Here is a 23,647-nt window from a genome sequence, read left to right on the forward strand (position 1 = left end):
GCGTACTCAACTAAGAAATATATGCCACGTAGTGATGAATGTTGAATTTATAATCTGAACCTATAGTCATCACTCATATTTAAAGTTGCATCCGCCGATGTGAGGATCTCCAACCAGCCTCACAATTTTGCACATTTTTTTAGGGGTAGGGAGTGCAATATCCCCCATTTCCAATGGATTAAGTGATGGGTTTTCACCTGTTTCTAAAGATTGTCATGGGTTTGTATATAAATGAAAAAAAAAAGTCACTTCAGAAAATGTTTTAGGGGGCTGCTACAGTTGTGATCAGGAACCGCATGTGGATCATGGGCTGCCAATTACCTATCATTATGCTCAAGTCTTATGCAAATAAAGTTTACTGTAGAGTTATCCAAAATGTAAATCAATTGAATCACTCTCTGGACTGAAAACAATTGGATTCCACCCCATTTTATTATAAACCCCTAAACAGACAGGTGTGGTGGGTCAAACTGGGCTCATGCTTCATTTACCAAAGTCAGTAGTGTGAATATGTGATTTGCTTGAGTGATTATCTTGAAAAATGTTAGAATTTAGTCATACTTTATATTTGCACTCTGGGTTTTCATCACATTTATGTAGCCCTTCACTTAACCCTTTATCTTCGGGTTATTTCAGAGACAAAACACTCATCATTTTACACAGATTGTACCAAGTAACAACTTAACACGGTAAATTAATTAATTGGTTAATTGATTTTGGAAAGACTATCCATGCTATATGCTCGCCATCTCCCGTTCCGACAGCCCGGAGGAGAGAGTGCGGTACTACATCCCGTGGCCCAGCCTCCTCCTCACAGCGCTGGTCGCCATCCATCCGCTCCTCCTGTACCACAACAGATGGTGAGAACAACATTGCATCAAGCGGGGAGCAAAACAGACCACCGCACCATCCTGTCCGTGCAACGCGGGCCTTTCGGTCAGCATGTTCGAAGGGCAGGACCGCGTGAGGCTGTGACTTCACGCGGCAGCAGAGGTACCAGCACCGGCTGCACCACGGCCACCGGAGGAAGCTTCTCGCCTGTCTCCTTCGAGTCGGGAAGATGGCCGCTATGAAAATGTTAACCAGTGGAGGGCTCTTCCTGGCATTCTGCGCGTTGGGGCTGCTCGCTATGGCCATCTGCACCGACTACTGGTACGAGACGGACGCCAGGAGGCACAGAGAGAGGTGTAAAAACTACGCGAACAAACGCAACGACCCGGGCTACATCTACATCTCCAACCACAACCTCCCCCTCCAGATGCCTCCGAAGAGGAGAGGAGGCGGCCCGGACGCTGTTCCTCTCTTCAGGAGCAAGCGACACTTTGTGGCTGCAGCCTCCGCGATGGAGTCCCACTGCAGTCGGCAGTTCAACTCAACGGTGTCCGGCCTTTGGAGGAAATGTCACCGGGAGGGATTCGACCTTGACACCGAAGATCTTATTTACAAAGGTAAACATGAGCAGCATTCCCGTGCCTGTCCTGTGAGAAAGGAGGCAGCGATGCTCGGCTATGAACTCCTTCGCATCTTTAGTTTGACAACGTGGCCCTCCCTGCACGAGTATTTATTTTGATTTTGGTGTCAATCAAAATAGATAGGGATGTGTCATCAAGAGCATCCACGGTGCGTTCTTCCACCCAAAAGGTTGATCACATTTTTCGGGAGCTCTTCTAAAAACAATAACAACTGTGTAAAGGTGCAGACAGGAATAGAAAAGTGCACCCCTTGAGCCTAAGCAAAGAAAAACAATAACAAACCTTTGAGCTCACATTCTCTGCTCTACACCAATTGTGTTTTTAGCGATAAATTCCTCAGACAATCAATTACTCTGCAGAAACATGTATATTTAGCTTTCTCCAGTTGTTTAAGAATCATCACAATCAAATATGTACACATTCTTCTGATTTTATGCTGAACACAATATTTGCACCCCGGCTGCCAGCTTGTTTGAATAAATAATGATTTTTATGAAAGGTTCCAAAAAATAGCTCACCAGTGACAGGACATTGTAATCTTTTAAGAATGTTGCCAAACTAGTAATCATTGTCATCTGTCTTGGCTCTACCAACCAATGTTTTTAGTTAGTTAGTTAGTTAGTTAGTTAGTTAGTTAGTTAGTTAGTTAGTTAGTTAGTTAGTTAGTTAGTTAGTTAGTTAGTTAGTTAGTTAGTTAGTTAGTTAGTTAGTTAGTTAGTTAGTTAGTTTATTGTTTAGCACATATTATTATTATATCAATAACTGTGCAAGGAGGGAGACGAAGCCTAGGGCTTGTAAAGAGCTCCACTCCTCCTTCATAGAGATTTTACTCAAGGTTATTGAATGTATTTGCTTGGAATGTCAGTGTTTACTATCACAATTATCACAGCGATACATATCTGTGTTTTGGGTCAAATGTCTAATAATTATCAGGGAATTTTTAGATGTTTTTTTTCCCCTCAATTGCAAAGATTATTGAACTTCTATGAAGAACAAGATCACTAATCATCCTCAGTGTCTTTGTGGTTACAGAGTTGCGATGCCAACTTTTTATAATAACACTAATGGTTTCTGGAAATAGTTAAAAGCACAACTCAAGAGTGGGGGAAAATGAGTCACACTCTCTGGGTTTGGTATAGTGATGTTTCCATGATGTCAGATTTGCTCATTGCAAAGTTGACAGTTTGGTGTTACTCAATAACTCATTAATATTTAAAGTGATAAATATATGATTTAGTAGGTGTTTTGTTTCAGCCGTAACCTAGCAATCATAAACTGAAATATGACAAAAACTCGTGTGTGTGTGTGTGTGCAATGTCTCACACTTGCTTTGTTTCACCAGGAATAATTCAAAGATGTACCCCGGTAAAGTATCACTACACTTCATCCATTCTTCCACGGAATTTACCCATCAACATCACCAAGACCATACGGCAGGATGAATGGCATGCACTTCGTGAGTATCAGGTTTTGATGAAAACTTGCTTAATTGTCACTTAAATTATTTTAAAAAACTTTTTTTTATCAACATTCAGCATTCTGCTTCTTGGCTGTGAGCACATACGTGACGACCAATGCTTTGTGTTAAGGGAAACAGAATTCATTTGTTGTGGAGTTCAAGTAATAATTCCTTTCCGTATTTGTCCATGCTGTTCTTAATCGAAAGCAAAGTGTTTTGTCCAATCAGCTTCTTTAGGTCTGTGGCCACATTGCTGCTGTTTGGTGAAAATTGTTCAAATTTGTCTGAAGGGCCACTGGACCATCTTGTGTGAAGTGTTCAGAGCCGGTTCAGACCTCCGTGGGCCAATGAAACGTGATTCGTCATTCATCATTTTACATTTTGTTGTTGTTGTGTTGCAACCTACCTTTTGATCCAAACCAGCCGAATAAGGCACAAGGATAAAAACAACAACAATAAAACTTCGTGTTCGGTCACTTAGCAACCAGGCCAAATTTTGGAGGGCTCCGCAGGGCCCAACCACGTCACCCTGCAGTGGGTGCCGCCCAAACTAAGTGGAGTGAATGCATGAATCTTTGAAAAAAGAAAAGTGAATCTTTTTAAAAATTCAAAATCAATAACCTACCGATATGCACTTGAATTTTAAATGTTTGCGTAGTACACAGTCTCTGTGTAATTTAAACAACACGCAAACCAAGATAATTCTATCATTTATGTGTGTGCTCCTTTGCTTCCCTTACAGTTGTGAAGTTCTCAATGTAAGGCAGGGGTCCCCAAACTTTTTCCTGTGAGGGCCACATAACCTTTCCCTTCTCTGATGGCGGGCCGGTGGCAGTTTGTAACAGAAAAAGTGTGACGATCGTAGGGGAGCTTAAAAAAATTATTGTTTTCCAGAAAGCCACACATAACCAAATAACGGTTATTTAATAACCCTTTCCAGGTTCTTTACAGAAAAAAAGTCAGGAAACAAATAATAACACTATTAATGAAATAAATAATAACTAAACCCTCTCTGAGTTCTTCACAGAAAAAACAGGAAATAAATAACTAAATAACTCTCTCTGGGTTCTTCATAGAAAAAAAACCATGGAACATTAACTTTCTGTTGTGCCATGCACAATCTTAACAGATAAAAGTTCAGCTCAGTTGTCAGAGCAGAACCTCTCTGACACATATGAGCAGTCTCTTAAAGTTCTTGTGTTCCTTCCTTATAATCCTTTTGTAGGTTCCAGTAGGCTTGTAGATACTGCTGTCTTTTTTGTTAAAGTTTGATAGTGCGTCATAGTCTGGAGTAAAATTTGTTGTGGCAATTCTTAGGCGAGATCCGAGGTGTTGGTCCGTTTACCTCGATCTGTGACGGGTAGATGTTGACGTTCATGTGGCTGAACGTCACGTCGCGTACGTCGAGCCAAATTGGCAACTCTTTTAAACGCTCGGCACTGTTCACCCTGCTTTACTTGGGCGACATTTTAACGGAAGGATTCCAGGGGAAGGTTTGTGGGTGGCTTTAGCGCAAAACTGCATCTGAAAGCTCAGCGCGCAAATTACAAGAATGCTGTCGTCACAGCCCACGCTCTAAATTCGGGACTGATACAAATAGAGCGCGAGTGCGCCATGTCCGTACACGCACTTGTGAGTGTGCACCGAGCTTTCTGACACGGCTTCCGGTAGTAAATGCGCAGGCGAGCGCTTCCCCATCTACTGGGGAAACGCAGTCATTGCAGGCAAAATGAGCAAAAAAAAAAAAGTTTAATAATACAATTTATTCAGGGTTGGCGGGCCGGATTAAACGGCCTAACCCTAACCCTAACCCGCGGGCCGTAGTTTGGTGACCCCTGATGTAAGGTTTTACACAACCCCCCCCCCCCCCCCCCCCCCCGGAAGACCTGAGAGATAAAATTTGACTGACTCAAATTAAGTTTAATGTGAAAAAAATTAACAATTACACAGTTTTAAATAATCAGTTGTTTCACCTCCTACTCAGTAGCAGCATCTACACAAGTGTAGAAGTACGACAATAACAAATACAACTTTATTCAACAAAACATCGGGAGACAGACAGATTGGTCCTCATTGCAGCGTCGTGTCACACAGTCTGTCAATCAGTGTCACACACACACACACGGCACCCTTTCCTCTCTCTCACACTCCCTCCTTCATTGTTTCGTTTGCACTAACGTTTCATTGGCTAAACGAATGACTAATCAGCGGATAGTTCTCAACTACCGTATTTTCCAGACTATAAGCTGCTCGGAGTACAAGTCGCACCGGCCATAAAATGCATAATAAAGAAGGAAAAAAAACATACAACAGTACAAGTTGCATTTTTGGTGGAACTTTATTTGACAAAATCCAAGACCAAGAACAGACATAAATAGGCAACAACAGGTTAAACAATATTGTATGCTAACGTTACATAGACACAAACGAGGAACTGAGAATGTGCCTGACGCAACATATTGACAGTTATTCAAATAACTATAACATAAATAACACATTTATCAAACCATCCGTGTCAAACCACTTTTAAGGACTCACTGTACTCAGAGTAAAAGTTCAAAGGTTCAAAAGTTCATAGCTCCGACACAGGCTCATTTTGCTGTAGCGTCGGTGCGGTCAGATTGTCTCCTTCTGTATTTCCATGACTACTCTTACTTCCTCCCACATCCTCAAAACATGTATAATGGGTTAAATTAAGCATCTAAATGGCCCAGGATTGTGAACGTGACTAATACAGTAGTTGTCAATATTTGCCCTGCGATCTTCTGGCAACTAGTTCGGGGAGCGGAGGAGGGGCTTACGCCACCTCTGTCACCTGAGGTCTGCGCTAGCCCACCCGTGACCCTAATAATAAGATGTATTGGGAAAGAATGGCTAAAGTAAAAAAACAATGTTCATAACGTGTAACCACTGTCCTATGAAACGAATATGTTTCCATAGTATGTACTGTGGAATGCTTTTATTTTCATCCCCCCAAGAAACAAATATCATTTTGGTTGTTGGGGTTTTATTTTGGGAAGAGGGGAAATTTGTATCGGGCAATAACAAAAGTATTCTTACAGTATAAGATACAAATATAATTGGAGTGATAGCTCACATGAATACATCTTTAACGTTGTCATCTCTTCTTGCAGATCTAAGAAGAATGACGGCTGGCTTTGTTGGTATGGCTGTCTCCATCATTGTTTTTGGCTGGATAATTGGAGTGCTGGGATGCTGCCAACAGCATGACCTCATGCAATATGTAGCTGGGCTACTCTTTCTCATGGGAGGTACTAAATGGAAACATTTGCGTGCATTTACACAAACACAGACCACCGGCTACAACACTATGACCGCTCGCTCATTGTAATGACATCCAGTACAAGTGGTGATAAAAAGAAGCTACTCTTCCAAAGACGCTAATGTTTACATTTGATTGACACTGTCAGAGAACTATGTGGTACCCGTATGTACATTTTTGTGATTGTAATGTGACTTCATATTCATTGTATTACGTAGATGTCACATGTGACACTGTCAGATAAGTATTAATTTAGGTCAATCTCACTATGAACAAAACTCTGATGTCTAATTATATGTGGCACACATAGCACAATGGTAAGTCTTAAAATGCGTTTATTTGACTTTTTTATAGATGGATGGATGGATGGATGGATGGATGGATGGATGGATGGATGGATGGATGGATGGATGGATGGATGGATGGATGGATGGATGGATGGATGGATAGAGAGAGAGAGAGAGAGAGAGAGAGAGAGAGAGAGAGAGAGAGAGAGAGAGAGAGAGAGAGAGAGAGAGAGAGAGAGAGAGAGAGAGAGATAGATAGATAGATAGATAGATAGATAGATAGATAGATAGATAGATAGATAGATAGATAGATAGATAGATAGATAGATAGATAGATAGATAGATAGATAGATAGATAGATAGATAGATAGATAGATAGATAGATAGATAGATAGATAGATAGATAGATAGATATACTTTATTCATCCCGGGGGGGAAATTCAGTAGCCGGCCCCCAAGGCACGCCACCACAAAGAATAGGGGAATAAAACATCCGCAGCATCATGCTGCAGACATCGAAAGATGCCCACCGCCTGAGGAAATACTGCCGGATTGTCCTTGGTGAAATAAGTGTGTTTCCGGTTTAACACAAAAACTGTCCAACATGGTGCCACCCGAAGGATGATGAATTATTTACTCTTATCCCAGAAATGTAATGTTAAGAAGATTACCAGTTTTAGAGAAATAATCCTTTTGATTAACATCCGCTTTAAGGTGCTATGATTTGGAGAGCTTCATTTAGACAAAAGTAGTGTTTCCCTGCCTCTTGTGCCATCTTGGTGCCAAGAAATTACTATGCTAAAGTGAGGTTAGTATTTTAATTTAGACAAACGCTGTGCTTTGCTGCATCTTGGTGCCAAAAAAGTGCTGAAGCGAGTTGAGCGTCATTTTGACAAAAGTTGTGCTTTGTCACATCTTAGGCAATTGTAAACCTTTTAAAGAAGAGTGTTGGATTTTCACATTTTATGGCAGTGCTCGGTCACACATTCTTTTTAGATTTGCGTCTGCTTGGTAAAAATGGTTTTGCATGGAATTGTTATTCAATTAATCTTATTTCTTCGATTGTGGATTACCGTTGTGTGGTTGCGTCACAAAACAAACACAGACCAAAACCCACTTGCTCAGTTGAAGGCTCACTATATTGCGGATGTCTCAAGCAATGGCAAGTACAATGAGAGGTTCACAGATTGTTTGGTAAAACCTTTGGCCTATGGAGGTTCCATAGTATTCACACACAAGACACAGGATTTTTTTTTTTTATAGCTAATTGACAGTCCATGAATTTCCAAAAGATACTCATCCTGCTCAATGACTGTGTGCATGTCTCTTCACAGGAACATGCTGCATCATCTCCTTGTGCACATGTGTGGCCGGAATCAACTTTGAGTTATCCCGCTACCCTCGGAACATGTACGGCCTTCCTGAGGACATCAGCCATGGCTATGGCTGGTCCATGTTCTGCGCCTGGGGCGGCCTCGGTCTTACCCTGTTGGCTGGCTTCCTTTGCACCTTGGCCCCGTCCCTCAGCACGCCGACCCGCACAGCATCCCACAAGCCGAGGCACGAGAATGGAACCGTGTGACAGGGCCGGGCCAGGCCAGGCCGGGCGACCAACCACCGAGCACACAAACTACACTCTTCAAGACTTGGATGTTAAAATCTACGACCATTTTTGTCTCATCACCATATTACCACACATGCCATCCCTCTCAGTGTTCATTGTGCCTGAGTTGTGATAGCGCACACATTCTGGGACGACGAGCTAACAGACTTCAAGTTCTTGAACCCGCCCTAAAGGACGTCCAGGGACGCTAAGAGTGCAACCCAACGTCTTTAGCTCTGATAGCACAAGGTTTTTGATGTTGTCATTTTAGACATGTTGACTTTATGGCAATCTGAAGGTGACTGTTTTACAATGGTGCTCTCCTAAATCCATTTGCTACACACAGACCCAAGCAAACAAGATACCAGCTTTCCCTCATTTTTCTCATTTTCTGCTGATGAATCATGAGAGAGATCATCCAAACAGAGCAAATCACATAAAATGAGGCCAGAGCATCTTGTCAGCCTTGCTCTTTTCACCAGAGTGCCGTGTGCTGCTGTTTGCAATGAAAGAAGTAAAAAAAAAAGAGAAAATCTGGCAATGATTGCCCATTGCTTACTGTTAGTGTAGCACAATGATATCAAACGTTAGCCGTGACCATGTGAAATGTCTGCGTTCTCTGCTGGATGAATCGAGTGGTGTGGGCAGCACCAAAAAAAATAATAATACAGATGACTACATTTGCATTAAAAAAAAGAAAACATCTGATCATCTCTTAAAAGATTTGTGTGTGTGCAATTGCATCTCTATGTAGACTAAGATACAACGTTTATGTAAAGTAGCTTTTCAATTAGGTTTATATCGTGTGTTCAAACAATGATGCCTGATAGTACGGAAGTGCAGGTCAGCAGTATAGCGTTAAAAATGTGCGCTTGAGGGATGAATCCATTGTAGGATTCAGCAAGAGGATGGCATTTTGAGGTTGTTTTTGTTGCTCAAATGCGTAACTGCTGAGCTGTGACTTCAAGAGCACAAGAACTTGACAAGAACTTGTTTGCAGACAACAGATATGGAATGTGACAAGAGACAATTTAGAAATTTGACTGCAGCGATAAATTCAGACTAAGGTTGTTTACGCAAATGCTCATCCTTTTAAAAGTACTTGTTTTAGGAATAAGAAAAAAGCGCTGTAGAGTTTTTGTGTTGCCAAAAAAAAGGTCTAAAAACATTGGCCAGGGTTTCCTTAATTCTACCTTGACTCAACAGGATCATTAGCAGCTGACAGAGCAAGGGCCTTTTTTTTTTTTTTTTTAATCTTTTCAACTTTCAATGTGTTGTTGCATATCTGAGTCAAAAGGTGCTGAACAATCAACAGGATTTGTCCCACCACTTCATTCAAGTATAATTCTCTTGTTTGAATGAAATTGCATCATTTTGATTTAATACAGGGTTCCAAATTTTCAATTTAAGACCCAGTTTATAAATGACTTCCTGGTGCCCAAATTTACCAAAGTTCAAGACACAATAACATTGTGGTCTACATTGCTTAACAAATGCATATTATACTGCCACCGCCTTGCATTGTTACCAGCGCCATGAAGCATTTTGATGAATCATATCGTCATAATCAGCATCAACATCAAATTCATATTTGGCTCACCAAGGTGTTTCAGTAGCCTAAACAGAAATTAGAAATTCCAAACTGAATTCAGCTTTTTCTTGCATCTTAACTTGAGGCAGCTATTGAGTGGGAAGTCAGAAATTAATTTAAGCACATTATTATTTTTGGTTTTCTGTTCAGGAATGCAAGAAATTTTAAGATAATTTGACGTCTTATTGCAAATAAGCCCTTTACGACCTTTTTTTTTTTAAATAAAATTTTAAATTACTGGATAACAATAATTGTATTTTAGTTTGAAATCCTATCCTGATTGACTATGTTGTATTAACCTTTACATAAAGACACACACAGCAATGTCATCACTCTGGGTTGGCAGTCCAGCTGGTAAATTTTGACACATCGAATGAAAAAGTGTGCGTACTTGATGACTAACCAAGACTGACCCAACCAAAATTCACCAGGGCTCCGAGCTCACAATTGGAAAAAGCTGTTTTAGTGACATGCAACTAAGTATTATTTCATGCATTAGTTTCTTGTACAAAACAAGATCCATTAGAAAATTGATCAATTCAAGTGTATGAGTTTCAAAGAATAGGGGCTGTTAAAGTTGGAAGGAGGCTCAGTAGCTTGTTTTGTGTCAGTCCGGTGTATGTTTTTTTCGCCTCCTGGTCACCTAAAGTGTGAAAGTTTAGTGAGATGCGTCACATGACCGATTGTGAGGCATTATGATGTGTGTTCATGTCCTTTTCGCGTTACCAAACCACTACAAGAGGTTAGATGAAGCATGACAGAAAAGTGTATCTTCAGTGTCTTGTTGAATCTTTGCACATGGCTGGATCCGTTCAAAGTCAGAGCAAAGTTACAAAGTATTTTTGCTAGGTCGGTCACACATGGCATCAAAAAGGATACGAGCATGTAATGCACACTCTGATGTGTCTTTTACAAATATTATGGGTTTATACCACATTGTGTATTTATGGAAAGTCAGTTCAATCTTTTATTGTGACAATATGATGGCAGTAACAAGAAGATGTGTGTTAGGAATAAATCATGAACATTTACTGTCTTGCACCATTCACGAGTCATCTGACGCAGAATACCTTTGAGTGTTTTGCTTTTTTAAAGACCATCACCCAAACTGGCCGGTAACAAGTATTACTGTATGGACTAAATGTGTTGACAAAATGGAAGCAATATTACACACATGTATTTTTGTGTACTCTTGTGGTAATAGTCTGACCCACTTTTTTTTTTCTATCTGATGTGCTACAACTTATTACATGTTATTACATGTAATATCACATATTACATGAAGATTAAGCACAAATTTGTGTCCCCTATCTCAGATTGTTGCATTTGATAAATATAAATTGACAGCACAGACGGGAATTTTTTACGTTATCACTTAGTTTCAAGACAAAATAACTATAAGAATGCTGAGTCCGCTGTTCATTTCAGCAGTGTTATTATTCGGAATCAAATGCACATACTCTCAATTTTCAATTTCCTGTGTTCAGCGGAAAAGCTGCCATTTCAGTAGCATAGTTATTATTTTTGTTTTTTTTTACATTTGTACCAGTTCAATTCACACTGCAGGTGCTTTGTGGTGACTGAGAAGACATAACTGACATGCATGAATTCATTACAGTACATTTCAGTATTAAACTGTCCATTTTATTTATTTTACCGAAATAAAAGATGTAATTACTAGATTTCTGGTTTCCATTGTTTAGTTTGCTTCAAAATGACTTTAAGTCTTGTGTAATGCGTGACGATGATGTCGTGTATTTAGGATTGCAGTTTCTTCCAGAACATTGCGATGGTATTTTTTTCACTGAGCACATAGTGCCACCTAGAGGGAAACTGACGTGTTTTGGGATTTTTAGCATGACTGCTCATGAAGTCCAAGAAAAAGATTCAAATTCTTCTATATAACATGATCATACATTTATTCTTATAAAATTCAAATGTCCAGTTGTCACCAGCACCAGTTGTCATCCTGCAGCATTAATGTGCATAACTTCCTTCCACGACACTCCAGCACTCAAAAAGTCAACAGATTTGATGAAGTAAAGCATATAATTAGTTTCAGACTGTGAATCGTGGGTATTCAAATAACATATATAAATAAAACACAAAATCAAACTATTGTACATGCAATCTGTGAATGTAACCTCACTAAATCAATCCAAGTAATGTAAGACATTTGCAGCTAATCTATACAAAATATGTAGTTTGTTACACCACTGTTGAATGGGACACATTCCTGTTTGAAATAAATGTTTTACTTGACTATACTTGTACAATTTGGTTGGAATATTAAGTGCGTACCAAAAAAATACAAACGAGCAGTCGAACAATCTATTTCTTTCCATGGGCATTGACCACCATGTAGCTGTCAGGTGACATGCTCAAATTGAGTGGCTTAACTCTGCCCCGACAGCCCCTGATCACAGATCTGCCCATCGGTCCTCCTCTGCAGGGGTCGTGTTTCTGTAGGTAGCTTACAAAAGTCTCCCAGCCTCCACCCACACGCACCATCACGTGACGCTCATTCAGCATCTGTGATATTGAAAAAAAGAATGTTTTATTGCCACATTTTTTATAGATTGTGAGTACACACACACACACAAACACACCAATCTAATATTTACAAGCTTCCCTTGCATATGAAGTTGTCTCCATGAAAGTCAAATGATCTTCAGATAGCTTTGTCAAAATCTCATTATACCAAATAAAAGAGCGCCTCGTGCCACCAGCTGAGCTCACGCGACAGACTAATCCATATATGAGCACGCGTGCGCACACGAGCAGTGACGCACAAAGCTTCATCCGCACCCAAACCACGTAACGTGCCCTTTTATTTTTCAATAAAACCGTGTAGCCTTGGTGCGTGCGGGCAGCTGTTGCAGAAAGGGCCGCTGTCTCGGATTCGAGACATCCTTCACAGACAAGACGCCTTCACCATGAAAACCCGAGTGCTGCCATGGCAACTACTGCCACAATATGAAGCCAGGACAAAAATTAAAGGGGGATTGAAATGAATCCATCGCACAGTCACAACTCCCAGGAGACATTAACATTCCCGGGAGGGCTTGCAAAGCGGGCTATTGTCCTGTCAGCATGAGCCCCCCCTTCTTGGTTTGTGGCCAATAAACCCTTCATTAAGGAAGCATTAAGAATGTGATCACACAAGCAGATATGCGCACCCGCTCCTCCCTCCCTCATGTTTGGGGAAGCGTGTCACACGTATGGGATGAAAAATCAATGGCACACGCTCAGACTTAAGCAGCCGTGGAAGGAAGCCGAGGCACGGTCTATCTCATCTGACACAGTCCAGATTAGAATGTTAAGGTTGACAGGGGTCAAGTCTGACATTCTCTGTGAACCATTTTCCTGATTTACAGCCGCTGGATGTCTTTTACACTGAATGGTCTTTCATAGAAAAATAACTGCGTTGCTTTGATTTCTAAAATTTGGTGCATGTTTTTATTTTTTAATGGGTGCATTACAAATTGCCTGTATAATTTTACGGATGCCATCGCACACCGGACAAGAGTTGCTGGATGCAAATACTGAGACTGTTGCTAGTCACTTTTTGATATCATCCTAAGGTAGTCAGAGGCTGGATTGAAATGTTTTCTCTTTTAAGATGCAACAACTAATGTTCCCACATTGTAACTGTCATACAAAAGTGGACTCATGCAAACAGTTATGTAAACAATAAAGCCATTTCTACTTAATACTGGAAGTCATGGCAAAAATCCACGCAAATAAGATGGATACCGATTTTAGTAAGAATTATGAATCAAATGCAGATATCTTGCTGTAGCGGCTGTGTTGAGCCAATTCCAGACCCATAGGCCTTGAGTTAAACACTTGTGGTATTACAGAATATGATTTCACTAGCTGCAGCTCTATCTGCTGGATATAATTGGTCACTACTCCCACTTTGTTCACACAGGTGGTCCTCAACATTAAAGTTAACATAAATGTTATTAACTAGTTTGTTCAGATATTTACAAAAATGTAAAAAGAACCAGTAAGCTTTGGGTAATTCTCACTTTTGGCAACAGCCTGAAAGAAAGAAATACAGTAAGAACACATGGATCAAAGAAGTGTTTTTTATAGTTTATATTGTGTGTGTGCGTCTGTGTGTGCGTGTGTGTGCATGTATGTGCATGCATGTGTGTGCATGTGTGTGCCTGCGTGCGTGCGTGTATGCACGTGTGTCATGCACTGACGTTCTGAAAAGGCCCGTGACATAGTATATAAAAAAAGCAGATTGGTGCTTTTTTGGGCAGTGGGGGATGGGATTTGTTTGGAACGATCACACAGGCAGCTATATTTGTGGGTCAGCAATAAAGCTCCTTCTTCCCCCGACACAACCTGCTCCGTCTGTTTCCTCTAAAGCATCTCCTGCATTCCCCTGAGTCCACACTGTTAGGCCAACTGACTCATCTTGTCCTGCTGAAAAATTAATATGGGGTCACCGGAGAAAGATGGGATTTAAACAACTGCCAGTAGGAGTCAGACTTGAGCCAAATCCAAGTCAAGTCAAGTCAAGTCAAGTTTATTTGTATAGCCCTAAATCACAAGCAGTCTCAAAGGGCTTCACATAGACAGAAATTGACAATTATTCTCAAAGCATCCCCTGATCTTAAGCTCCCAAAAGGGCAAGGAAAAACTTAAAAACCCCTAGCAGGGGGAAAATGAGAAACCTTGAGAAGGGACCACAGATGGAAGGATCCCCCTTTCAGGATCACCAGGTTGAAATGGATGCAGAGAGGGCACAAATGATACAACATGAAAATCAATTAAATAAAAAGTGGATGTCCATGTCACAGCAGAGGGCTGCCGAAAGGAGCCCTCAATTGTCCTGGCAGTGCTCTTCGAGGAGGTTGAGCTGCAGTTCCCCTATCCTGAATTGGCCACGAGAATCCAGATAGCCGCTGTCAGCATGGGTACCACCTAACCACCTCCCCGGCCGGGGAGGGGGGAGGGAGGGGGTGGAGAGGGAGAGAAAACAAACTCCAGCCGAATCGGCCACTACAGGTTAGTTAAAGGCCATGTCATAGAAATGTGTCTTTAAACGTGTCTTAAATGTTTCTACTGAGGTAGCAGTCCTAATATCCATTGGTAGGGCATTCCAAAGCTCTGGAGCCCGAATAGAAAATGCTCTAGAGCCTGCAGACATTTTCTTAGCCCTCGGTGTCGCTAAAAGGGTAGCGTTTTGCGAACGAAGGTTACGAGACGGAACATAAGGAACAACTAGGTCGACGAGATATGAAGGCGCTAAGCCATGCAGCGATTTATAGGTTAATAGAAGAACCTTGAAGTCACATCTTAAATGGACCGGAAGCCAATGTAAGTTGGCTAGTATTGGGGTAATGTGATCAAATTTTCTTGTCCGAGAGAGCAGCCTTGCAGCGGCATTTTGTACTAACTGTAGACTTTTGATGCGGGACTTAGGAAGACCCGAAAATAGTACATTACAGTAGTCCAGGCGCGACGTGACGAACGCATGTATAATAGTTTCCGCATCACCGGTCGAAAGGATCGGACGAATCTTTGCAATATTACGAAGGTGAAAAAACGCAATTCTGGTTATATTCTTAATGTGCTTTTGAAAGGAGAGAGTTTGGTCAAATATTACCCCGAGATTAGTTACAGTATCGCTTTGAGTGATAGTACGGTTATCTATAGTTATAGCGGTTTCCTTGAATAAGTGTTGATAACGAGCTGGACCAATTATCAACATCTCAGTTTTATCTGGGTTAAGACGAAGGAAGTTGAGAGACATCCATTGCTTGATCTCCGCAAGGCACTTCTCAAGATTACAACAATCCCGCGGATCTGTCATCGATAACGGCATATATAATTGGGTGTCATCCGCATAGCATTGAAAACTGATATTATATTTACGTATTATGTCCCCAAGCGGAATCATATAAATATTAAAAAGAATTGGTCCGAGAACCGATCCCTGTGGGACACCACATGTAACATTATAGAGCTCCGAGGACGCATTGCCATGGACCACTCGGTGCGTCCTGTTTGATAGATAGGAATGGAACCAGCCTAGTGCTGACCCTGAAATACCAACACAACTTTTAAGACGCCCTAATAAAATATCGAAGTCTACAGTGTCGAAGGCAGCACTAAGATCGAGTAGTAACAGTACAGACGAAATGTTTGAATCCATAGCTACGAGGAGATCATTAGTCACTTTCGCAAGTGCTGTCTCAGTGGAATGATTAGCTCTAAAACCAGACTGAAAAGTGTCGTATCGATTATTGGCGACCATGTAATCAATAAGCTGCTGCGCTACTACTTTTTCAAGAAGTTTTGCTATGAATGGGAGGTTTGAAACTGGCCTATAATTACTGAGACAGTCCGGGTCAAGATTTGGTCGCTTAAGTAACGGTTTAATGATAGCGGTTTTAAAGGCTGTTGGCACTATCCCAGAGGAGACAGACAGATTGATTATATTTAAGACGGACGGTCCTAAAATTTGAAATAATTCTTTAAGTAGTTTGGCTGGAAGAGGGTCGAGTAAACATGTTGTTTGTTTAGCCGCACTAACAATTTGTGTAAGCCTTTCAAGAGACACGCTTTTAAAAGTTGAGAGGGTTGTTGCATGATCATCAGCGTTGGTAAACGGCGTGCTCGACCGAGCGATTGGAATGCTATTCTTGATCTCATCCCTAATGGATTCAATCTTTTGAGCAAAAAATTTCATGAACTCGTCAGCTGAGTGGAAGGAACTATCGGAGGTCGGCTGGCGCAGAGTCAGCTTTGCCACTGTATCAAATAGGTGTTTCGGATTGTTTTTATTGAGATTAATAACTTGCGAAAAATATCGAGTTTTTGCTAAGATAAGCGCATCTTTATATTTCAGGAGGCTATCCTGCCATGCCTGATGGAAAACCTCAAGTTTGGTTAGACGCCATCTGCGCTCATGCTTTCTACATAATTGCTTAAGCGTACGCGTTTCATCTGTGAACCATGGAGTAGGCACTCTACGGCGAGTTTTCAGACGTAACGGCGCCACAGAGTCAATGGCATTTAACAATGTCGCATTGAATTCATTCGTAAGATTATCAATAGAGTCGGCGTATGTGAGAAAATTAGTGGTTGCCGGCGACAGTATTTCAGATAGCGCAGTTGCAGTCATAGAGTTGAAATGACGGCTCCTATAATGCTGATTGCTCTCTTGTCTTTGACAAGGAACTATAATTTCAAACTTTATTAAGTAATGATCAGACAAAACAGTAGTGTATGGCAGTACTGCTATATTTGAGGTTGCAAGTCCTCGGGATAATACCAGATCTATGGTATTTCCATTCTTATGCGTTGCTGCCTGTACAGCTTGCGTAAAACCAAAGGTATCAGTTAAAGTCTGAAACGCCGAAGTAAGTGGCTCTGACGGTAAATTCATGTGGATGTTGAAATCGCCCATGATAATTATATTATCCGCATTGGTTACGAGATCAGCCACAAATTCTGAAAATTCATCCAGGAAGCCAGAGTAAGCCCCGGGTGGACGGTAAATAACAACAAGATAAAATGACGGTAAAGCGGTGGATCGGACAATGAGAACCTCAAATGTTTTAAATACGTTGATCGAACGAGGCCTAAAACTAAGCTCGGAATTCGAGATGAGGGCGACACCCCCACCCTTTTTTCGAGGACGCGCCACATGCGAGCTCACAAAATTTGGAGGCGAGGCCTCATTAAGCGGCATCAGTTCATTAGGTTTTAACCAGGTCTCGCAGAGACCAAAAGCGTTTAGATTATGTTCTGTGATGAGATCATTAACGAGAATGGCTTTCGTATGAAGCGATCTAATATTCATAAAACCAAGTTTAAGTGTAATTGGTCGATCCGGGTGCGTATTTATCGAAGGATATTTATACGAAATGCGAGTAAGATTGTGTTCTCTAAGCCTGACATCACCTCTCAAATGTTTGTTAGCGCGGTGGGCTGATACGACCGTGGGAATCTGATAGTAAATATTTGTTACACGTGTAGAATTATCTGAAACCGGCACCGTTTCCTCAGCAAAACCGGTCGGGGTGGAATGATTGGATTTGTCTACTACCCCAGTAGAAAGTGTGTTTATGTGTACTGCCACAGCTTCTGAGGCAAGAGGGAACCCTGGACCCTAATAAAATTTACAGTAAGAGAAATAATGTGAATGTGGGCATCTCAACATTATTGGCCAATTTGTCATGTGAAAATAAAATAGTACTTGTGTTTTCCTTGAGTGCTACCTTGAGCTTACCATTTGTGGTTTTGGGGCAGATATGAAATGTGAAAGTCAAATTCTCCTCAGGGTAAACTGTAAATGTTTAGTTTTATAACATTGTGACAACCTTCCTCTCTCATCTCAAGAGTGCCAGACAAGGATTGCAGAACACAGGAAGGCGCAGGAAGTTCATCTGCGTGCATCATATTTGAATGGTTATTCTTACATACCATTTTAAAGTCGAATGTAATAAAGATTAAATAAAAAAAAGATTATAAATGCGTTGACAACCGTGCACCAAAGTTTTACCTATATATCTTATTATCCCTCAACAAAGGTCACTCGAGCATAAAGAGAGTGATTAGGTCATTTCTGCCATAAAGCTGAGCCCAAAATGCAAACGCGTTATTGCTCAACTGTCCTTAGGTTTACCTTATTAGCAAATGTGCTTAATAAATAATGAATGTGGCATGATCTTGCACACGCCTTTTCTGTCAATGACACAGTGCGAATGTGTTCTGGCTACACAGAGCCTAATTGGGCAGAGAGAAGAAAGGAAAGCTTTTCTCTTTTTTAACACCAAAGAATGGCTGAGCCCTTCATGGCCACCATGATTGAATAGTCCCCCAAGGACATGGACACGGCTGGGGGGGGGGCTGAAAGTTTACACATGAGGAGGGGCCGTCATGCTCAGTTGCTCATTAACAAGCTGTCCGATTAAACCCCTCACTAATGACTTTGCCCAGCAAATCAATAATATGTGTTTGTTTCAAAGGTGTGTCCAGAAATGGGGGGTCGTCATGGTGTATGTTAATTGGGGTTTATGGTATGTGTGTTTCCAACCATGATGACAGCTGTGTGACACGTGATAGATGGAGTCAGGGTCAATGGGCAGCAGCTCCAGCAGCACAGTGTTTGTGTTGTCAAAAGCTGACGAAAAGGTAATGAAAGTCCTGCCCACACTTGGGGAGTTATGGCTGAACACTCACTGAAAGCACAAAGTTGAGGTGCTACATATGAAGAGTAGATAGAAAACCTGAAATATTGTATCAGACAAAATTCTATTATGTTCAAATATTTAAAATTAGATTCTGTTTTTATTAAATGGCTCCAATGAAGATAAGAAAACACAAGGAAAGAAGACGAACAGATATTGTATGGGCAAAAGGCCCAAAACATAATGAAAAGTTTTTAAAAAGCAGAAGGAAAAAATCTGTTAAAGCAAAACATGCTATTTGATTATCTGAACTGATAGTGTCTTTTTTTTTTTTAATGTTCAACCTCACTTCCTTGCATTCACGATGAGACATCGAAACTCATTTGAATTTATGCTATTAGTTGTATCTCTATTTTCAACAAACTGAGGCTGACAACATTGATTACCAATTAGACATTGCTTGGTCAATGGCATTCCCATTAAGATTTACAAACCACTAAATACCGTAAATTCCGGACTATAAGCCGCACCGGACTATAAGCCGCACCAGCTAAAATTGGGGGATATTTTAGTTGTTTTCTTATATAAACCGCACCGGACTATAAGCCGCACGTGCACACACGTTTTTTTGCAAAGAAAGACCGTTCCCAGAAAGCCTTTTTAAAGTTTTTATGCAGTTTGCACGTACTCCCCATGCTTACATGGTGTTTCTCCAAGTATTACAGTACATACTAAAAACATACGTACATACTAAAAACATGCATGTGAGGATCATTGAAGACTCCTAATCGTCCCAATGTGAGTGTAATGGTTTCTAAGCAATATGTGCTAATGACTCCTGGGTGTACCATTCTTGCCCCTCTGGTCCAGCTCACCCGCAATCCAAATGAGGACAACCAGTATAGAAAATGGCTAACGCTGTATCGGTCTTTGACCCATAGTCCTTCATAGAACAAGAATTCTTAAATCAGATTATAAAAACATGCTATCGCAGAAGTGTAAAACTTAACAGTAAATTTAATAAAAGGTGAAGAAACCACAACATCCTATTTCTTCTTTTACCTTTTCTCACAAGCAGTAGAAGATTGAAGGCTACTACCATTGCAGCAAACTAAAAAGATCATGCACACACATCAGTATAGCTTTCATGTAAGGCTTAATATGTATTTTTATCATACTAAGTTATTGAAAAATAAAATGCCCCCCCGCCACCCGCATTTAACATGCGAGGCTGAAGCATGAATATAGTTTGATGGATCTTAGCGTGAGTGAAATAAATCATCCAGTACACAATGAGACGTCTTCTCACATGGAAGGACATTGACTCCCAAAGGGGCTGCCATTCGAACTGCACACAAAAGCCACATCTTTGTAAAATCTACCTGCAAGAGGCGCGTTTGTTTCCCTCTCAGATTTGAACTCTTAGTTGAAGGTCTGTGTTCTGAATAAAATCATTGTCAGCGACAGTCTTATTCGTTGCCAGGCAACCCTGCCTCCCAGAAGGCCTTTCCTCGAGCTTTTGTATTGAAACATACAGGTGGTGAATGACTGTGAGAGGCTGAAAGGCACCAACATCTCCATCCCAGATAATGGCAAAAAAGGTAGCAGTTCGACTTTACAGACACAATGTTGGATTATTTACCTTTTTAGATGATATGCTCATCCCAAAAAGCAAAGATTTTTGGGGCTGAGCTGTTTCACAGTGTTCTGTATTGAGTATTGAGCTTTAATTTAATGTATTTCAATGTTCACATTTTTATTATTTTAGCCTGTCTTACCTTGAATAGCTTACGGGGATGGTTGGTGAGTATAAATCTAAAAAAACAAAACAAAAAAATCCTTACCCGTATATAAAGAAGTTTTTCCCCCACACGATAACAGCTTCTTGGCTGCTTTTCAACAGGGAACCTGTTTGGACAGCTGCAGGGCGGATTCTCAATAATAATCCTCACCTGAAAGAGGTTAAACAGACACATGGTGTTAATGTACTGCAGACATGCTACGTCCAAAATGTAAGCAAGCTCCGTGAATGAGGCGTACCCCATCATCCAAAATGTTACTGGTGTCGGTGCTTTTTCTGCTGGAGTTTGGTGCTCGGGAGGGTGTGGGGGATCTTGCAGCAATGCCCACCTGCGTTTGGCCTTGTGAGGTTGCAGATGTGTCAGGAGAGCACAAAGAGGTTTGTGTTGAAGCTGTGGTTGTGCTGAGGTTTGGAGCTGGGAGGAAGGACTGCAGGGGGGATAAACATGTGGGCACAGGCTCTGCAGCGGCTGATGGAAGATCAGACGCGAGGGGCGTGATGTGGGCTTCCGAGAGGCAGATGGAGCTTGGAGTGAGGGACACCGGCGGAGAAGGAGGGGGCGGGCTCGGAGGGTTGCTTGAATGTGAGCGTGAGCAAAGCTCTGGGGCCGGAAAAAAGGAGAAGGGTAGCGGGGACAATGGAGAGGTACTCCCTCCTTCCTCCCTTTCTATCTCTCTCTCCAACTTCACAAGGCCTGGAGGCTCAACTCCATACCTAAAAAGGTGAAAATATGGCAATACTTATAAGGTCATCCAAATTAACGATTAGAAATATAACAAGTGAATGCCGTTGCTTTTTTTTTTACAGCTATAGATTCAAACAACGTAACTACATATACCAGAGCTTATACAGGAAATTGACGATAAATAACATCATACATCTATAGTTTTACTTTCATTGTCACTTTGCATGATCTTGATTTTGGCTGGAGCACTTTATATACGTAGTTACCTGCTTGCCATGCGTCCCAGCGCCATCAGACATAGGCACACCTCCCATGGTTGCTTATGGAGGACTTCACACAGCACATGTAAAGAACACAAACGAAGAGGGTGGATAGATAAAAATAGAACAAATGTGTCTCTGGCAAACGGGGACATATTTTGTCAAGTGCACTGTCTCTTTGAGGCAGAGCTGGAACTTCTGAGGCCTTTGAATGTGCATCTGAGGGCATGAGGGCATGGATGCTTCATCTCCTTCACTACTTTCACATCAAACAAAGTGCCGATCCGAACACAACAAACCTGACGGTATTGTGAAGATGGCACGTGAACAACATACCCCGGTACACACGTCAAAATCTATTGAAAATAATCTCATTGATCTACGTTACGGGAAAAGGATGTGTAATGTCACAATCATGGCAGCAATTTTTTTTGGCACTATACTCTACACACAAAAATACACACGATTAGCTCACCCAAATCCTCAGATTCAAAAAGGTGGGCCCTGTCAATGCCAATCTTGCGGCACCAGTAGAGGAAGTTAGCGGTGTTGTCTCTGGCAAAAAATGATCCTGAAGTAGCATCAGCCCGCCAATGAATCACTCTTTTGATGACGGGCTGCACCAAATCACATTAAGAGAAGACACATTCATTAAAGAGGTACAGAGATAATCATCTTTTTCCAGCAAATGCCTGTTTCATTTTACTTTTGTTTAGTTAACAGTACGTATCATTGTGGTGGAAATGACTGTATGTCAGGGAATTGTGGCTAATGGTTATTTCATATCCCGTACATCACGCACTTATTTGAAAAGTTGTACTTTGTTAGACTGATTAAAATAAAAGACACCGATCTTAAGAAAGAAATATTTCTTTCCAGGACAGCACCTTTCCATTACTGTTGTGGCTCATTTTGTCTTGGAGAAACTGTGCCAGTTGACAAAGAATGACACCATTGTCCAGTCTGTCCATTAAGTTGTCAGCGGTGACGTCCACACCTACACACAAACACACACACACACATGGCCTTCCTTTGAAATTGTGTGTTTTAAAGAGAACATCCCTACAGTGATATCTGCAAAGACTGAACATAAACATCCATCCGTTTTCTGAACTGCTTCTTCTCACGGGGGTCGCAGGTGTGCTGGAGCCTATCCCGGCTGACTCCAGTGAAAAACAGCAACCCTATAAAATGTATCAATAAAATATGCTGTCTTTGAATATTAAACTTAAAATTGAACTCTCAGTCTCACTCGTGATTTGGGGCTTTTTCTGGACGATTTTCAGCAGAATTTAAAACACCCACGTGTAGGTTGAAAATTTGTAAAACTGATGTCTACGCGAGAACTTCGTGAGCCGGTTGCAATTGTTTCCTTGGTTGCTGGGCATTTTCTCATAAAAGTTGAATTAACCCAAACAAAACAAATGGGATGGACCAATTGAGAGACGAGAATTTCATCATTTCAGTGATTCTGTCAGAGAGGGTGAAGTGTTTTGGTCGGGATTTGAAATGGAATGGCGTCATATTGGAAGCATGACCGAAAAAGTAATTGACCAGTTCAGAATTGTGACTGGTAAGGAAATTGTGGACCAGGTCCACATTTGACAAGGCATTTGGCTTCACAGGGTCCACATCCAAAGGTTCATAATCTCACCCATGATGTTGTTGAGCCAAAGAGCCAAGTCTTCTTTCATCGGCAGGAGACTGGCATCATGGCGGCATGGTAGCCACTGGTTGTACTCCTGAGGACTGGCAAGGCCTGGCCCACAATGGCGATACTTCTGACTGAGGAGACAGCTCATCCCCAACCCCGTCAGCTGGCTCAAAGGACTCTCGGCCCTCGTGTTCGTGGATTCCACATCCTCATCCATACCTCTGCTTTGATCAGCTTTCGCAAGTCCTAAAAGGAAACCATTTAGGTTTAGTCTATCATTGACTCATCATGCTGCTGTATCAATCAAATGTGTTCTATATTTTTTTGATTTACCAGGCTTAGGTCAAACCATTTGCTTGACAATATTTTTACCAGGTTTAAGCTTTGTACTGCC

At 41.3% G+C, this 23,647-nt stretch overlaps 2 protein-coding genes and 1 long non-coding RNA gene across 3 annotated transcripts; 1 reads left to right on the plus strand and 2 right to left on the minus strand.

The window, feature by feature from the left end:
* Positions 1-413: 413 nt before the first annotated feature.
* LOC133152396 (uncharacterized) lies at positions 414-1,046 on the minus strand. Its single transcript, XR_009714125.1, has 2 exons — positions 908-1,046; positions 414-843 (listed from the first exon to the last, which is right to left on the minus strand). It is a non-coding gene; the product is annotated as an uncharacterized LOC133152396 (long non-coding RNA).
* Positions 1,047-1,060: 14 nt separating this feature from the next.
* tmem276b (transmembrane protein 276b) lies at positions 1,061-11,377 on the plus strand. Its single transcript, XM_061275948.1, has 4 exons — positions 1,061-1,448; positions 2,815-2,928; positions 6,066-6,203; positions 7,836-11,377. The coding sequence occupies exons 1-4, from the start codon at positions 1,061-1,063 to the stop codon at positions 8,081-8,083; spliced, it is 888 nt and encodes a 295-aa protein (XP_061131932.1). The 3' UTR covers positions 8,084-11,377.
* gas2b (growth arrest-specific 2b) lies at positions 10,850-23,493 on the minus strand. The gene is made up of 7 exons (XM_061275944.1): positions 23,254-23,493; positions 22,487-22,596; positions 22,075-22,216; positions 21,606-21,669; positions 20,894-21,368; positions 20,698-20,805; positions 10,850-12,227 (listed from the first exon to the last, which is right to left on the minus strand). The coding sequence occupies exons 1-7, from the start codon at positions 23,468-23,470 to the stop codon at positions 12,027-12,029; spliced, it is 1,317 nt and encodes a 438-aa protein (XP_061131928.1). The 5' UTR covers positions 23,471-23,493; the 3' UTR covers positions 10,850-12,026.
* Between the last annotated feature and the right edge of the window lie 154 nt (positions 23,494-23,647).

Source organism: Syngnathus typhle, linkage group LG4 (assembly GCF_033458585.1).
Source record: "Syngnathus typhle isolate RoL2023-S1 ecotype Sweden linkage group LG4, RoL_Styp_1.0, whole genome shotgun sequence".
Classification (NCBI taxonomy): Eukaryota; Metazoa; Chordata; class Actinopteri; order Syngnathiformes; family Syngnathidae; genus Syngnathus; species Syngnathus typhle.

What these genes read in the sequence shown, in the direction of transcription:
- gas2b (XM_061275944.1), bottom strand. Translation starts at nt 23,470, where the DNA reads ATGGATGAGGATGTGGAATCCACGAACACGAGGGCCGAGAGTCCTTTG. An exon ending in TTGGCTCAACAACATCATGG is followed by an intron (nt 22,597 to 23,253) that starts GTGAGATTATGA and finishes GTTTGTGTGTAG; the next exon opens with GTGTGGACGTCACCGCTGAC. An exon ending in CTGGGACGCATGGCAAGCAG is followed by an intron (nt 21,369 to 21,605) that starts GTAACTACGTAT and finishes TCACCTTTTTAG; the next exon opens with GTATGGAGTTGAGCCTCCAG.
- tmem276b (XM_061275948.1), top strand. Translation starts at nt 1,061, where the DNA reads ATGGCCGCTATGAAAATGTTAACCAGTGGAGGGCTCTTCCTGGCATTC. An exon ending in CGAAGATCTTATTTACAAAG is followed by an intron (nt 1,449 to 2,814) that starts GTAAACATGAGC and finishes TTGTTTCACCAG; the next exon opens with GAATAATTCAAAGATGTACC. An exon ending in GCTACTCTTTCTCATGGGAG is followed by an intron (nt 6,204 to 7,835) that starts GTACTAAATGGA and finishes GTCTCTTCACAG; the next exon opens with GAACATGCTGCATCATCTCC.